The sequence below is a fragment of the Paramisgurnus dabryanus genome, chromosome 4 (assembly GCF_030506205.2).
Source record: "Paramisgurnus dabryanus chromosome 4, PD_genome_1.1, whole genome shotgun sequence".
NCBI classification, from domain to species: domain Eukaryota; kingdom Metazoa; phylum Chordata; class Actinopteri; order Cypriniformes; family Cobitidae; genus Paramisgurnus; species Paramisgurnus dabryanus.
In genome coordinates, this window is record NC_133340.1 from 1,007,246 (window position 1) to 1,025,139 (window position 17,894).

The following is a 17,894-nucleotide window of genomic DNA, read 5'->3' on the forward strand; positions in this document are numbered from 1 at the left end:
TTTCTGGGGTCATTTTTACCCCCAGGGAACTCTAACGTATACAGGAAAATAGGGCCTTATGGGGGTTAATGTGTGTAGATGGCAAACTGTAAAATATTATAACGGTAACGCTAGTTTTTGACAAAATATACACTACAGTTTTATTTAGGCTACCATCATTGAATTAAGTGATATTTGGTAGAAACTGGGCAACATATGCTATTGTAGTCATCATAGTCATAAGTAGGATTATGACATTATGTTGTGACTGTAACACTTGCACCAACTTTCCTGTAAATGTGTTTAAAAAACATCATGTGTTTTTCCTTATGAGACATAAATTTAACCTCTGTGCACATTTCATAAATGAATGAAATTAAAATCACACTGGATAAATGTATATAAAACTTACAGTTTTTATAATACGCTATGTAAATAATTTTCTCAACATTATATTAAAAGTAATAAAACACAAAAAAATCGCTTTTAACTGGTCAGGCTTCGAAAGTTGGCCAGTGTACTTTAAGACACTCTTGACCTCCCCAATATGGCGGCGCTGTAGCTGCCACTGGTGTCACTTTTGCGGCTTAGAGAGGCACGTGATTATGTCACATGACCGCACGTGGAAGTAGAGCTCCCGACTGGACGGTGTAAATACACTGTAACCTGCGCAGCATCTGGGTACGATAGATAGGCAGGGGTCTGTATACATCGTTTAGATATTTATCGTGCTGTGAATGAAACTACGCGTTTTAATGACGACAGCACCTCCAGCTGATTTTCAAACGCGGACATGGCCACGGTGGACTCGAATAAAGTCACTCACGTTTCCTCCGGTGAGTGATCGATCTTCAATATTGTTGTTGACGATTAACAGAAACGTTAGACAAACTTTAGACATCATGCACGTGGCTGAAATGGTCATGTATTGGACCTAACTACTAACCATATTGATTATATGTTTTTGTTTTATGAATGTGTGCTTGCTTTGGAAAGAAAGTCTCACAGTGAGCACTCATGTCAGATGTCAAAAATTAAGGGGTTGAAGATGTTGCAGTGTCTCACGAGAGTTGGCAGAAGAGGAATGGTTGAGAAACATTGCTGTATAGTAAACTGTGCTGCTACTGTTGTGAGTCATACTGTCTCGTTGAACAGTGATGAGCATTTTTTTTTTCCTAGAAATGTCTTTCCAGTTTTGGCAAAAATCTTTTTCAGAAATATTGATTGAAGTCTTAGTTTGGCTAAAGCTAAAATCGTTATAAAATTATTGAATTGGAAAGTTGTATCCGCATTCACGAAGTGTTGTTGGGATATAGACTTTATGGTGAAAATAATAGTATACCTCGTTTCTGTCCCTTGTTTAGTTATTGTTCATTCATCATTATGTCCATGACCCTGTAGTGTGTAGTCAACATTATTACCACAGTCTGTTGCACATACTGCTTACACTACAAACAGCATTGCTTTACATTGCATTGCTTTCTGCTTGCTCAAGTTTTCTTCCTCTTTCGTGTCCTATAATACACAATAAATCAGAAGCTGCTATTGTTTTTGTGGACTCCTAAAGCTTATGTACTTCATTATAATAAAAGATTTGAGAGACTCAAATTACAACTAATCTTTAATCCCGTACTTACCAATTTGCGACCTTACCACAATGGTTTCATTTCATCTTTTTCGTAATAATTATATCACAGAATGTCGCTCAGCTGGTTGAACAATGTGCTAGCAGTACAAAAGTTTAATACAGTAGGACTTGGCATACTTTTCCATTTTTTTAATAATGTGTTGACTTTACCTGACCACTTTTGGTCCAAAAAAAGTTATAAATAGCTGAGTGCCGGCCCTTGTATGAAGCTTTGGCTCGTTCTTTGGTCGAGCACCTGCTGAAACTTTATTTTTTTTGATGTGCAAGCACATTACATTGAATTTAGCAGCACAAAGGTCATTGGCTTAAGCATATACTGATAAAAATGTATAGCTTGAATAACTGTAAGACTTTGTTTTAATGCAAAATCACTTTTTTTATTGTTCTTGTTTTTGGTTGATAGACGTTCCAGGATGTTGACCTGTTGCATAACTTTGTATCTATAATAGTCCATTGCATTTCATGCATTTCCCATCAGCATACTAGTTTGCAATTGCACTCATTGAAGTAGACATTCAAAGTAAAACATTTGAGGTATTACGGCTACTTTTTAATTGAATTCTGTGTTGCTTAATGCACCCATAAATCTATAAATGTGACTTTGTAAAAGGTGAAAATATGTGCGTGTTGCTATGTGGTCGCATTCGCAAGTGCGTGAGTTTTTGTTTAGTGTATCCATGGGTCGCCTGAGGCATACTGACATCCCCTACAGACATCTGCTTGCGATAGGGTTGTGATAACGTGATGATAGTCATAATAACCCTGGTTAAGAGTGACAGCAAAAGCGTGCAAGAAGCCAAGCAGGCAGAGCCAAACGATAATTACCTGTAAATCTCGACAGACCGCATTCTTCAATTTATTTTCCTGTATTTGATTGACTCTATCGCTTTACAGAAGCATTTTGAAGCAAGAATTTTGCTGTCATGATTTCTATCGCTTCAGCAGACTGCTTCAGAAACCTTCTTGTTTGACCAAAAGCATGATAAGCGAGCACACTGATCTGCTAATAGATGAACAGAGATTGTTTTGATACGAGAGAACAACGAGAGGTAACAATGGCACACATTTTCTCCGTCTCGCCCCAAGTTTGCAATCATATAAAAAAGCATTAAGGAAGCCCCACCCTTAACCCCGCCCATGAACCCAGCATCACTGGGGTGAAAGTATGAAAGATAGTACAAAATGTACGAATGAGATCGTACAAATTTTATGAATTAGCCACCTCGGAAAATAGTAACAATGAGATTGTAAGAGAAAAGTGTCAGACCCACTTTCTATTGTATTTCACTTTCTTTTTATATCAGGTGCTGTCAATATAAGTGATATTAATGAGGCGTGAAAACAAGTGTTCCCGCTATCATTCTGTTACATGCGTATGCATGCTTTTGTGTAAATATGTGAAAACCTAGCTTAAGTCATTTTTATGTGATATACTGTTTTCTACCTTAAATCATCCTATGTAATGTAAAGAACATTATGTGAAAATGTAACCTTGATAGATTTGATATTGACTGAGAAAGGTCATGTCAAAGATTGAAATCGACGTAAACTTAAAAAGTGAAATTGAACTTTGAGTCATAATTGTTTATAGACAAAGACATTTTTATAACATTTTTGTCAGCTATTTATTTGTCAAATTATAATTGAGAAAACTGGTCATTCTTAGGTTTGTCTCAATCTTCTTATTACACTATACTAAGGCTGCAACAACTAATTGGTAAAATCGATAATAATCGATTATAAAAATGTCAACAATTTTATTGTCGATTAGTTGGTCTGTGACGTCACATGCTCTCGCACCTTTGTCAGACATTGCGGACATGCGTCCGCTTCATACAACAAGTGCACTTCTAATAAAAAGTAGGCTGTTTCATCATACAGCGTAAGCTGCACGTTTATCAGGGTTTTTTCCATACCGCGCGACCAGGAAAATGACGGAAGCAAAATCACAAAAGAACGCTGGTTAATAAAGGTTTCATTTCGTCCTTTAATATAAGTGAGTTTGTATTTGTTTAATTGTTGTTGTTTTCTTAAAAATAGTAATGAATGAACCATAAACTAAGTATCTGCTTTAAAGTAAGTGGGAAATTTAGGTTTTTATTACTTTAACAACACAACAATGTAAGCTAGATCACTTTCATATCATATGGCTTATTTATTTAGTTAATAATGAATAATGTTAATATTCATCAAGGTCTTGAAGATTACAATAAGTCCATTATTTTCTGTGGCTAAATTTATTCACCAGCACATCCCTGTAGGCTCGATACTTTTTGTTTATTATTATTTAAAGATGTTTTACTAGTTAAAAGCTCCAAAAACTTTTATTTAAGGCTTAAAATATAAAAATAAAAAAGATCATGTTAGTATAACTTTGTAGTAGTGTGTGGCTTTTGCACTTTTAAAAGTACACGTCTACACATTAATACTAGGGCTGGGTATCAATTCAGATGTTCCGGATCGATTCGATTTCGATTCATAAGCTATCGGATCGATTTGATTTCGATTCTCGGTTTGATTCCGATTCTCAGATTGGTTTTTGTACTCGATTCTCAGTTTAACTCAATGAATATAGATTTAATACAAATACTATATTTATAAAAAAACAAACAGTGAACATAAGTTTACAAGTGGATAATATTAATAAAAAGAAATTAAGAGACACCAACCTGTATATTACACTTTTATTGTAGGTACACTTTTCAAATGCATACAATTATGTTAAATACAATACAATTTTGATTCAAGATAAAAAAAATTATGCTAAAAAAAGTAAAAACAGTCGCATAACTTGATCGAACAGGATCAGGTTATTTCATTAAAAAAATCGATTTGTGGCCTTTTTTTGCCCAGCCCTAGTTAATACACTAATTTAAAGGGATACTCCATCGTTTTGTAATATTAAACTATGTTATTACCTTAACTAAGAAGAGTTGATACATACCTCTATCATCTTAGTGCGTGCACTTAATTGCTGTGGCACGCGGCGACATTTTGATAGCACTTAGCTTAGCCTAGTTCATTCAATGGTACCGAACAGAGATGAAGTTAGAAATGACCAAACACATCAACGTTTTCCCTATTTAAAATGAGTAGTTATACGACCAAGTATCGTGGCAAAAAAAAAAACGTGGCGCTTTTCTAAGCGGGTTAAAAAGAGTACCTATAATGTATGATGGAATAGCACTTTTGGGAGTACTTTGACTCTGTGCAGTAAAAAGTCACACCTGGAAAATCCGCTCCCCCTCTCCCTGTGTGTTCAGAACTGAGAGGGGGAGCAGATTTTTCATTTTAAATAGGGAAAACGTTGATGTGTTTGGTCAGTTCTAACTTCATCTCTGTGTGGTACCATTGAATGAACTGTGCTAAGCTAAGTGCTATCAAAGTGTCGCCGCGCGCCACAGCGATTAAGTGCACGGACTAAGATGATAGAGGTATGTATCAACTCTTCTTAGTTAAGGTAATAATATAGTTTAATATGACAAAACAATGGAGTATCCCTTTTATTGTCTTAATTAGCTACAATAAGTGAAAATTCTAATAAACAATTGTGAGTTTTAATCGATTTAGTCGATTAATCTGAAAAATAATCGCCCGATTAATCGTTTGTGAAAATAACTGTAAGTTGCTGCCCTACACGGTACTTGCCCTGAACCTACCCTGCATCCGCATTATAACCTAGTACAACAACATTGACCAGTCCCAGTGAGATTGTCCGCTTGAAGATTTACACCCTCACATTTTTGTTTTGGAGGGGATTTTAAAAACCCATCCAGCCAGGGCCTCAAAAACCTTGAAATATTCCTCAAGTGCACTTATGAATTGAAAGCTTTTGTTGGTGTAGATGCAGTACATGACCACAAAAACCCTTTGTCCAGATTCTCCAAACAATAAAGCTGTGCTGAAACACCACTAGTGTTGGTATCACATAACAAGTAACGCTATCTCCAGTATATGAATGTAATTTGAAGCGGGTATCAGTTATGGATATAAATTTTGTTTATGTTGTGATCCATCACATGTCTATCTTTCTTTTCCTTTCAGAAGAGGACAGACTTCTGTTTCCAGTGACTCACTATGGTTCAAATGACTGCATGCATGAATGTAGCAACCCCAAAACAGATGGCTGGAGAGGCGCTGACCAGGAAGAGGATGCGTTGCGCAGGAAGTTGAAATATTTTTTCATGAGTCCATGTGAAAAGTACCAAGCCAAAGGCAGAAAACCTTTTAAACTGGTGGTGCAAATACTGAAGATTATCATAATAACTGTACAGGTATTTAAGATCTAAGCGTTCAACGGATCGTAATTCTGTCATTTTCATTTCATTGGGATGCTGGCATCATCTAAAGTAACTTTAAAAACTCACTTGTTTTTCTCACTGTCTGTAGCTGGTGCTTTTTGGTTTAAGCAATGAGATGGCGGTGACATTTAAGGAGGAAAACACAGCCTCATTTAAACACCTGTTCCTCAAAGACTATGATAATGATGCAGATGAACTTGCGGTTTACAAGCAGACTGATGTTTACGACCACATATTCTACACAGTAGAACAGGTAACGTGTCATTTTGGGAAAAACAAACATTAACTCCTATTTATCTGTGGTTTTTCACTATAATGATGATTATTTTCCTTTAAGAGAAGAAGCACAAGTTATCTCTCTTTCTTTTAGTATCTGGCTTTGTCGGAGACGACAGTGGGTCGATACGCATATGTGTACAATGTTGGGGTGAACGGGAGCGCGTTGTCTCTCTGTCAGCAGTATTACAAAAAGGGCCGAATTGACCCAGCAAATGACACCTTCACCATTGATCCACATGTGAACACAGGTGACCTGCCAGTTTGTTCCTGTTTCAGTTTTGGTGGTTGTTTTTAACTAGAATAGATGTTTAAAAAAATATTAAGTCAATCTAAAAAAAATCATTCTGGTGTATGTGTGCACAGCAACAAAAATAATTGTGTACTAGCACTTAAAAATAAAAGAAATGTAATATTTGTACTGTTCAGTTATAGTTTACTTGCACAAATGGATCTTATAAGACATCTTATTCCTTACTTCCTCTTAAATGTCGTGTTACTCGCTGTTTATTTGCTCCTTCTGGTTTTTGTGTTTCAATTCCCTGTCAGATGATTTCACCACATGAATCAATTTTTACTGCAATTTATTTAAAAAGAAATAGTGTCCTGTCAGCTGTATATTTTTAACAAAACATTTCTGTTTTTACTGTAGAGTGTATTGGAGTGAACCCAATGACCATCCCCACAGAAACTCTGGGCAGTGATTACAGGAATTTCACCCTCAAGTTTCACAAGTATGTTGAATGGGACTTTTATTATGAAATGTCCATAGCTTCTATAATGATTTTAATGGCAATGCACGCTCCCCCAGGCTTATAAACGTCACCATAACATTCCAGCTGAAGGCTATAAACCTACAGACCATCATACACAACGAAATTCCAGACTGTTACACTTTCTTCATTACAGTGAGTTCGCACATTGAACACCACAAAAGATTTAAATTCAAACAGAATCATCACTATTATATAATATAACCAAGCTATAAATGCACACTTGACATAGAAAAAACAACATGCTTGTAAAAATATATATATTTAAATTAGTGCTGTGCAAAGATTAATCGCGATTAATCGCATACAAAATAAAAGTGATTTTTGCATAATATATGTGTGTGTACTGTGTGTAATTATTATGTATATTTAACCACACACACACATATACATTTCAGATTTTTTTTATTTATATATAAATAAAATTTTTATATATAAATAAAAAAAATCTGAAATGTATATGTGTGTGTGTGGTTAAATATACATAATAATATATATAATATTGAATACATAAAAATATAAATGAATATATATATACACATGTAAATGTTTCTTAAATACATACATGAATGCGTGCATATTTATATATACATAATAATTACACACAGCACACACTCCTATATTAAGCCAAAAATCACTTTTATTTTGTATGCGATTAATCGAGATTAATCTTTGCCCAGCACTAATTTATATATATAACGACAATTCTGAAATATTTATTATTTATATAAAAATATACACAGCCACCGAAAAAATTAAGAGACCACTTCAAGATTTTTTTTTTTCAGTTTTTCTAAATTTACTATTTATAGGTATGCGTTTAAGTACAATGATAATTTTTGTTTCATTCTCCCAACTACCGACAACATTTCTGCCAAGTTCAAATTAATTTTTCAGTAACAAAATGCTAATGTTTTACGAGCGTTTCTGTCCAGCGTCTGTTCAATTCCAACCAAAGCAAAACTGATGAGCGACATAAAGTCAGCATTGTAAAGACTTAGTGGATATAAAAGACGCTTTGAAGAAATGATTTAAAATCAGTGTTATCCAATTAAATTAATATTTCTAATATTTTCCTAAAATACATATAAAACATTAGTATTTTGTTATTGAGAAATGAATTTGAACTTGTTTTCTTTGCAGTATTCAAGATCGGAAAACACTGAATTTATTTTATTACGTTATTTGGACCATGTTTTCCCCATTTCAATTGTCAGAAAATAAATGCAAATAAAAACATTATTTTTATTAGTAACTTGGCAGAAATGTTGTCGGTAGTTGGCAGAATGAATCAAAAATGATCATTGTACTTAAACGCATACCTATAAATAGTACATTTAGAAAAACTGAAGAAAAAAATCTTGAAGTGGTCTCTTAATTTTTTCTACGGCTGTATATAATGATATCTTTTTATAAAAACATTTTTTTCTATTTTCTGTTAAGATTCTCCTGGATAACAAAGCCCATAGTGGTAAAGTTAAGATCAGTCTTGATAATCAAGCCTCCATTAAAGAATGCAGGGATCCAAGTGTGTCTGGACACGGTGAGTGATCAAATTAAATGTTGTTAAATGCACGGCTTTATTTACCGTATTGTCCTGTATATAAGACAACATTTTTATTCACAAAAATGCCTCTAAATAAACAATGTCGTCTTGTATTCAAGCTCTAGACGTTTACAAGTCAGTCATACTGTACACCCGCAAAAAAGCAGTAGGTGGCACCAAATACACATAAACAAGTTAACCTAGACTGAAGCAACCTGATAAACTACAGTGGTTTACAGTAAGGCAGACTTACTTTAGGTGTTTTTTCTTAATGAGATGGACAGCCTAGGCCAGTGATTCTCAAACTGGGGGCCCCCGAGATGGTGCCATGAGGCCCCATTTCATAAAATACATTAATTTATTGCGAATTCTGTGTAATTAACTCTTTCACCGCCAGCGTTTTTTTAAAAAGTTGCCAGCCAGTGCCAGCGTTTTTCATGATTTTCACCAAAGTTTAATGCCTTAAAGAGAATGTTCTTCTTTAAATATATAAACATACAATATACCAAATGAAAGAACAGACCTTCTGCTTTCAAAAAAAAAAAAAAAAACGTTTCATCCTACCTTCAGTGGTTCTTTTGGAATCAGCTTTTGAATATGGGTAGGTTTCTGCAAAAACACCACATTTTGAGCAAAAAGCAGAGATAATTCCATTTTTGTGACGGACTTTTCATAAAGATCCCATTCAGAGCGATCTTTAAAACAGACACAGACATGCAGCCGCTTGCCATAGGGCAATACTTCCGGGTTTAAAAAGTTGCGGAAGGGCGCATATACTACATAGTATATTTTAATAAGCTTTGTTTTATTTAAATGTTATTTTATTTTATACATTTTCTTTGGGGGAGCACCGTACACAAGGGGGGCCACACGCTGAAAAAGAGAACCACTGTCCTAGGCTTATTGTTATTAAATCTAGCTGTACGGAGGGTTATATATGGTATGCTATAAAAAAAATATTAAAGAATGTGGGGAACCAAACTGGTCCCCTTTGACTTGTGAAAAGTATTTTCATATTAAAGCATTTACAAGTTTGACTTCAAAAAGGATTTTTCCAAAAGGTACACTTTGAAAAGTGTAGGGGGGTCTACTTATAATCAGGGTTGTCTTATATTTGGGACATTATGGTAAATTAATACTACTGAGATTTACAATATCAATGAACTCTTGAATTTTCAATGAATTTTCATGCACTTCTGTCTCTCTGTCTGTATCTCTTTAATTTTTTATTTTCAATTTAAAGGTACTTTATCTGCATGATTACGTGTACTTACAATATTATTACAATTTGGTATATATAACATTCTACCAAAGCATATACATAAAACAATAAATACAATAACACAATGTCTCTCTCTCTCTCTCTCTCTCCAGCTGATAGCTATGCCCGTGTGTTGTTTGATGTGGCTGTCGCAGTGGTGTGTATTCTCTCTCTCATCCTCTGCGGTCGATCAATCGTCCGAGGGATCATCCTTCAAAATGTAAAGTCGAATGTCAAAACCTTCACATGAATATCTAAATTACTAATGATTTAGAATAATGTTTCCTCTCTAACATTGTGTCTACAGGAGTTAGTGCAGTATTTTAAAGACACCTTGAAACGCCACATCGGTTGGAATGACAGATTGGAGTTTATTAATGGCTGGTATATTCTGCTCATTGTCAGTGATGTGCTCACCATCACAGGCTCCATCATCAAGATCGGGATCGAACTAAAGGTCAGGCCAACGCTAATGACATCATCAGCTTAAAAACCTGCATGACTTTTAGGCCAATTATGAATGTAGTTTGTTTGTGATGACTGATGGTGCCCAATCAGGCCATGTCTGTTTCAGTTTTGTGTTTATATAGGTGTTGAGGTTTATACATCGTACAGGCTACTAATCTTAGAATGTAAAGCATTTTTGACTCGAGGGCCACATCAGGTTTTAAATAAAGAACAGTGTTATTGAGTAGCTGCAATTAATCCCTGCCATCTGGTGTGTTTTAACGCAGAACCTTTCGTCCTACGATGTGTGCGGTATCCTTTTGGGAACATCGACGTTGTTGGTTTGGGTTGGAGTTATTCGCTACCTCACCTTCTTTCAGAAGTACAATGTAAGAGACATACGGTGTTATATTCAAACGCTTATAATTCTTTCCATGCTGCAAATGATATCTAAACTTTCTAAATAAATAAATATTATTTCATAACAATGAAAAATGTTTCATCTTTGTTTAATAAACCCATTAGTTTTTTATTTAATTGTAGCTTTATTCGCTGCAACATACTTTTATGCTTGTACAGAACAAGTGAGATTTGTTGCTTAGTGTTAAGTTTAAAACTACATCCTGGTCTCTACATCTCAGATTCTTATCGTCACACTAAGAGCCGCGTTTCCAAACGTGATCCGATTCTGCTGCTGTGTGGCAGTCATCTACCTCGGCTATTGCTTCTGTGGGTGGATTGTGCTTGGACCCTACCATGTTAAGGTATGTAGGCCAACATCATACAGTGACTGCATCAAATTTTAATGTAATAACTTTTTTAAGGTCACATATTATGCCCATTTTTAAAAGATGTAATTTAAGTCTCAGGTGTACCCAGGCTGTCTGTGAAGTTTCAGCTCAAAATTCTCCACAAATCATTTGTTATAGCACGTCCAAAATCCCCCTATTTTTGTTTTCATGTGTGTACCTTTACATGCAAATGAGCTACAGCTCCTCGCTCCTTTTCTGTCAGACAGTGAGCATTTTAAGTTAAAAATAGATCTGATTCCTTTGAATACAATGGTATCTTTAGCCACATTAGTGCTACAACGTGCTAACAAACACATTTAGAAAAGGTTTGGGTAAAAATTAACCATTCAGTCAGTAGCCGTGGGCGGGGTTTTATCAGTGTGACATCACTTTAACAAAAGAAACAAAACAGCATGTCTAATGAGTCTGCTTTGGTTAAATGAAAACAGAGTAAAATGAATGTAAGAGCTGTCCAAACTGAAAACAATTTGCACTGACATATCTTAACCTCTCGACGCGCACTAGCTCGGGGGCGGAAAGACAGTTTTTTTTTACGCTGCTAACAATATCTATATAGCCTACTGTCTACAAACATTAATAAAATTAACATTACTATACATTGTTTAAAAGGTCTACGGGTTAAGCATCAGTGTATGGTCTCTGTTTTGAGATACAGATGCTCTAGCATCATAAATGTAGTATTTTGTTACAGAAGTCCAAATGACAACATGCAAAGTATAAACAGGACTCCTTACATTTGTGTTGATATAACGATCGCTAATCGAATCCAGTCTGTTTAAGATGTGTGAATAACCCATAAAAACTCTCCAATAAAATACATCCAATGACCATTTTTGTCCACAAATGCGTATAATCTGTAAAATATAGATATATTGTCCATTGTTTACATCAGATTTCACATGAACGTCTTGTAATAGAATATAATATACAATCTGAGGACTATTTACATCGTAACACTTGTATATGAGATAACACTCACGTTAAAACCAGTGGTCAAACTTTGTTTCTAAAAGTAGGCGGGAGTATAATACATAATATCCAAACAGCGCTGTCAAATATTGTGACGTCATCTGACTCGCTCGTTCCTCCAATGACTTCATGGAAAATATTAATAGACAGAATGTGTAGCTAATAAGATAACGAATCCAACGATCTTTGTGTGACGTTTTATTTCCTGGTGTGGAAACGGCATTTTATACGCTTACATAAGGATAAATAATAATAAGAACGAACGTGTATGCATGTAAACAAAAGACTTTTATTTTCGGGCTGACTGGCACTTAGAAAAGGCACTAGTCTTACAAAAACTTTTGTCTGTTGTTTTTTTTAGTTTCGCTCTCTCTCACTGGTGTCTGAATGTCTGTTTTCTCTGATCAATGGAGATGACATGTTCGTGACCTTCAGTGGCATGCAGGAAAGCAGCATGCTGGTCTGGGTCTTCAGTCAGGTGCGTTGAAGGCAAACAGCCGCTCACAGGTTCATCTCCGGGATTTATCGAACTAAATGCTCTGTTCTGCTTTTTTGCAGGTTTACCTTTACACCTTCATCTCACTGTTTATATATATGGTGCTTTCTCTTTTTATTGCACTCATCACAGGAGCTTATGAGACCATTAAGGTAAGAATGAAAGATAAGATGCATTGAAAGCACGCTTACATAATCAACTTAAAAGGTGTCAGTAATGTAAAGTAATAAATAGCTGACTCTGCCGTGTAGAGAAAGTTGATCCAAGCAACTTATTTCTGGTATTACAATATCCTTTCATTTTCATTCAGCATCAAACTCAGGAGCCCATCCACATCACTGACCTGCACGCGTTCATCGCCGAATGCAAGGACACGCCCTGTTCAGGAAAGTTTCGCGGCATTGAGACGTCTCCTTGCTCTTTCTTCTGCTGTTGTGACAGGTTTGACAACAAATGCCTTTTAAGCCACAACTACACATCGTCAGAAATGGTCAAAAAATGGTCCCTAGCTGTCACTGGGGCAGTACCCCTTTAAAAGATCTTAAAATATGTAACATTTTGAGGTCCTAATAGCTACATTTGAGGTAATAATATGTAGAGCCCGACCGATAAAGGATTTTGAAGGCCGATACCGATACAAATGTTTGTTGGTTTTAAAATCCGATATTCCAATATATCGGCCGATTTTTTTTCCCCTTTTTTTTTCAAAAACGCCATCAAAACATTAACAGATTTCAACATTAGCTATTTGTAGTTATTTATGAGTTTTAACAAAAAAAATATGATAATGCATTTTAAAAAGAAACTTGTTTCTTTTATTGTCTCGTGACCAACTCACCATGAACTCACTTAACCGTTGTTCTCTCTGCCCAACTCTGGCTGGATCAGCAGGTTGGAGGATGTGTGACGCGTTATACACGAGTGTTGCCAACAGGGTGGTTGTAGAGTGCCCTCTGGTGGACAAACTATACAACGGCAAAACTCATGACATAGCTGAAGGCTGTTTCGTCTGTTTTTTTTAAAATATTCATTTATCGGCCACTATGAATGCCGATACCGATAGTTTGGAAAATGCCCGATATATCGTTCGGGCTCTAATAATATGCACTCTTTCATACCGGTATACAGTGAGGAAAGTATTTGAACAACCTGCTATTTTGCAAGTTCTCCCACTTAGAAATCATGGAGGGGTTTGAAATTGTCATCGTAGGTGCATGTCCACTGTGAGAGAAAATCTAAAACAAATCCAGAAATCACAGTGTTTGATTTTTTTTAACTATTTATTTGTATGATACAGCTGCGAAAAAGTAGTTGAACACCTGAGAAAATCAATGTTAATATTTGGAACAGTAGCCTTTGTTTGCAATTACAGAGGTCCAACGTTTCCTGTAGTTTTTCAGGAGGGATTTTGGCCCCATTCCTCCACACAGATCTTCTCTAGATCAGTCGGGTTTCTGGCCTGTCGCTGAGAAACACTGAGTTTGAGCTCCCTCCAAAGATTCTCTATTGGGTTTAGGTCTGGAGACTCTCCTTGGTTATCCTGGCTGTGTGCTTCGGGTCATTGTCATGTTGGAAGACCCAGCCTGGACCCATCTTCAATGCTCTAACCGAGGGAAAGGAGGTTGTTTCCCAAAATCTCGCAAATACATGGCCCCGGCCATCCTCTCCTTAATACAGTGCAGTCGCCCTGTCCCGTGTGCAGAAAAACATCCCCAAAGCATGATGCTACCACCCCCATGCTCACAGTACGAATGGTGTTCTTTGGTATGGTACTCATCATTCTTCTTCCTCCAAACACTTTTAGTGGAATTATGACCAGAAAGTTCTATTTTGGTCTCATCTGACCACATGACTTTCTCTCATGACTCCTCTGGATCATCCAAATGGTCATTGGCAAACTTAAGACGGGCCTGGACATATGCTGGTTTAAGCAGGGGAACCTTCCGTGCCATGCATGATTTCAAACCATAACGTCTTAGTGTATTACCAACATTAACCTTGGAAACGGTGGTCCCAGCTCTATTCAGGTCATTGACCAGCTCCTCCCGTATAGTTCCGGGCTGTTTTCTCACCTTTCTTAGGATCATTAAGACCCCACGAGGTGAGATCTTGCATGGAGCCCCAGTCAGAGGAAGAGTGACAGTCATTTAGCTTCTTTCATTTTCTCCATCATTGAAACTTTTTTCACCAAGCTGGTCGGCAATTTCCCCGTAGCCCTTTCCAGCCTTGTGGAGGTGTACAATTTTGTCTCTCTCTAGTGTCTTTGGACAGCTCTTTGGTCTTGGCCATGTAAGTAGTTGGATTCTTACTGATTGTATGGGGTGGACAGGTGTCTTTATGCAGCTAACGACCTCAGACAAGTGCATCTAATTTAGGATAATAAATGGAGTGGAGGTGGACTTTTTAAAGGCAGACTAACACGTCTTTGAGGGTCAGAATTCTAGCTCAAAGACAGGTGTTCAAATACTTATTTGCAGCTGTATCATACAAATAAATAGTTAAAATATCATACATTGTGATTTCTGGACTTTTTTTTAGATTATATCTCTCACCGTGGACATGCAAAGTGGGAGAACTTGCAAAATAGCAGGGTGTTCAAATATTAATTTTACTCACTGTATATATATATATACAGATACAGTGAGTAAAATTAATATTTGAACACCCTGCTATTTTGCAATATATATATATATATATATATATATATATATATATATATATATATATATATATATATATATATATATATATATATATATATATATATATATATATATATATATTAGCGACCACTAGATAGCATATAAAATATTATATTATTATTATTTTTTATTTTTTTTTGAGAATTTCCAGTATTATCATACAAGATATCACGATACTCACATGTACCGATATTTTCCACACACACTAATATTTTTTACACATCTAATCTTGTTTTGGCAGATCTGTTAAATATACAGTACTTACAAATTAATTCTCTAATCTTGCTTGTTTGTCAAATAATGCAGAACCACAACATATGAAGACGTCCTCTTGGTCAACTAGTGATGCCAGGAGACATGCATCTCATCTGCATTACTGCACGCGGATGAAAGACGGTGCGGGAAGCCCAAATGGACCATGAAGAAGCACACTGAAGATTTTAGTAAACTGCCTAATGTCTGGCATATTTATAGTTTTACCTCAACTTTTTAAAGTTTCATTTCAACTTAATTCCAGAGTTTGAATATCTGAGGTTTTAATCGGTGCATAAACGATGATCCCGCTTTGCCAGTCTGTTTGCCATATTGTTAAAGTGGGCCATAATTCATGTACTGAGAAACATTGGTGCGTAACAGTTAAGGACACATGGCTGTTTCTGTTGATGTTTCTCTTGGGTAATAATTTTTAACGTGTTTGCTGTCAAGTGAATTGCTCAGCTAGTGGATTTTCGACATCACACCTAAATCAAGTGTGTAAGAGACCAAAGTGCTTTTGGTTTGTAAAAGCAGTCAGCAGATGTGACGCGTCGATGCGGCTAAAGGTCATGGGCAATTTGAGTCAGCTTATGAGTAAACCTTTACTGTAGTATTGTGACAGAAAGCTGTTGTCTCTCATTCAGCACTTTGAGCATAAACAGCACTTACCATAAACTAAAGGGTTACTTTATTATAATAATCTAGCCTTACCATCATAACAAATGATCTCACACAATGCCTCAAAACTGGCATTTTAAATATTAGCCTTAAAACACTCTCCATGTCTATATTTGCCTGTTATTTAACGTGTCATTTTTACCTCATTGTTTGTCATGTGTTTTGTGCATATGTATGTGTGGTTTTGATATGCAAGTACACCAATGGATTGTTGATGTCTGTGATTGTAAGACACAGTAATGCATTGTTTTACATTATTATATACAGTATATTGACCACTTGTCAGTTTGTGAATGTTAAATGCTTTATAGATTTACCCTTTGCAGTGATATTTTATAGAGAATATAAAAATTCAGCTTTGTTTTAAAGACGAAGGTTTTTGAGGATCCATCTACAACACCACTACAAGGTGACTTACTAAAACTATACAATTATATGTTATGCATAAACAAAACTTTACCTGAACAGGCTTAAAGGGATGGTTCACCCATGTTCACCCACTCTCATGTTGTCACAAACCTATACAAATGTCTTTGTTCTGATGAACACGAAGGAAGATATTTTGAGGAATGTTTGTAACCAAACCGATCAAAAGCCCCATTCACTTCTATGGTATAGAAAAAGAATACAATGGAAGTGAATGGGGCTCATGTTTGTTTACAAACATTACTCAAAATATCTTTTTTTGTGTTCATCCGAACAAAGAAATTTATACAGGTTTGTAACAACATGAGAGTGAGTAAATGATGAGAGATTTTTTATTTTTGGGTGAACTATCCCTTTAAGTATGTTCTAGATGTACATTAATATAATTTACAATAATGCAGGCAATTTACACAAGCACAGGTCAAGTGTGACCAGTAATGATTTTAGCCAAAAGCTTTTTTACACGTTGTTTTCTTTTTTTGCGTTCGTTTTACTGTACACAAACAGTTAACTTAACTTAAACCATTTAAGTAAACCGGTTGCATTAGACTATTTAAGTTTTAAAACACATAAATCTAAGTACTGTGAACTTGAGTCATGTGCAATTATATTTAAGTAGTGTGAACTTTAATATAAGTGCATAACTGCATATGACTCAATTTGTTAAAGTGCACAGTACTCAAATGTATGTGTTTTAAAACTAATGCAACCGGTTTACTTAAATGGTTTTAGTTGATTTAACTTTTAGGTTTTACAGTGTAGTATTTTAGTCATATTCTTTTTTATGTTGTGTCAGCTCTGTTGCTTTACTGTTTAAGAATGAATATAAAGCGCACAAACAACAAACTAGTATACTTTCTAGGACATATAAAGCTAAACATTATGGTGTTAAGAGAGGCTGCCACATTATCGTCACACTTTTAATTGATGCACATTTTGTTTCAGATATGTGTTTCATATTTCAAATGCTGTATGTTCTGTTGTACAGTAATTTGCTCTTTACCGTTTGGGTCTTCAAACCAAAATAATTTTTTCTCTTTAACTTGTCATTGCACATTTTACTTGACAGGTTTATATTTGTATTTGTAACACAACATTGGTATGTATTAGTTAATTCAATACAGAGATGGTCTTTATAATAAGAGTCTGTATAAATATAAAGACTTCAATTTTACTTTTTGTTTCCCCCTCTGTCATTTAGTTTGGCCATGTTGTTACTTAATATCTCATTTGACCACTAGGAGGTACATAGAGAGCATTATTTCACAAATCTGAAGCACCTATTATTTTAATTGCTATAAAACATACAGCTAAAATACATTTTG

The 17,894-nt window shown here is 35.5% G+C and overlaps 1 protein-coding gene across 2 annotated transcripts; it reads left to right on the forward strand.

Moving 5' to 3' along the window:
* The first annotated feature begins 572 nt into the window (after positions 1–572).
* Positions 573–17,743, forward strand: mcoln1a (mucolipin TRP cation channel 1a). 2 transcript variants are annotated; one of them, XM_065295475.1, is made up of 15 exons: positions 573–815; positions 5,675–5,901; positions 6,017–6,181; positions 6,299–6,455; positions 6,857–6,938; positions 7,016–7,112; positions 8,421–8,520; positions 9,898–10,004; positions 10,092–10,241; positions 10,519–10,620; positions 10,873–10,995; positions 12,374–12,490; positions 12,571–12,660; positions 12,819–12,949; positions 15,517–17,743. In XM_065295475.1, exons 1-15 carry the CDS (start codon positions 773–775, stop codon positions 15,551–15,553), a joined length of 1,728 nt encoding a protein of 575 aa, XP_065151547.1. In that variant the 5' UTR covers positions 573–772; the 3' UTR covers positions 15,554–17,743. The 2 variants fall into 2 exon arrangements, with proteins under 2 accessions (XP_065151547.1, XP_065151546.1); XM_065295474.2 differs by having other exon boundaries at positions 574–815; positions 5,672–5,901.
* The last annotated feature ends 151 nt before the right edge of the window (positions 17,744–17,894 follow it).

Excerpts from the sequence above, each read along its gene's own strand:
- mcoln1a (XM_065295474.2), top strand. The coding sequence starts at position 773 with ATGGCCACGGTGGACTCGAATAAAGTCACTCACGTTTCCTCCG. Across the intron at positions 10,996-12,373 it reads TTGGACCCTACCATGTTAAG|TTTCGCTCTCTCTCACTGGT; the intron begins GTATGTAGGCCA and ends TGTTTTTTTTAG. Across the intron at positions 12,491-12,570 it reads TGGTCTGGGTCTTCAGTCAG|GTTTACCTTTACACCTTCAT; the intron begins GTGCGTTGAAGG and ends GCTTTTTTGCAG.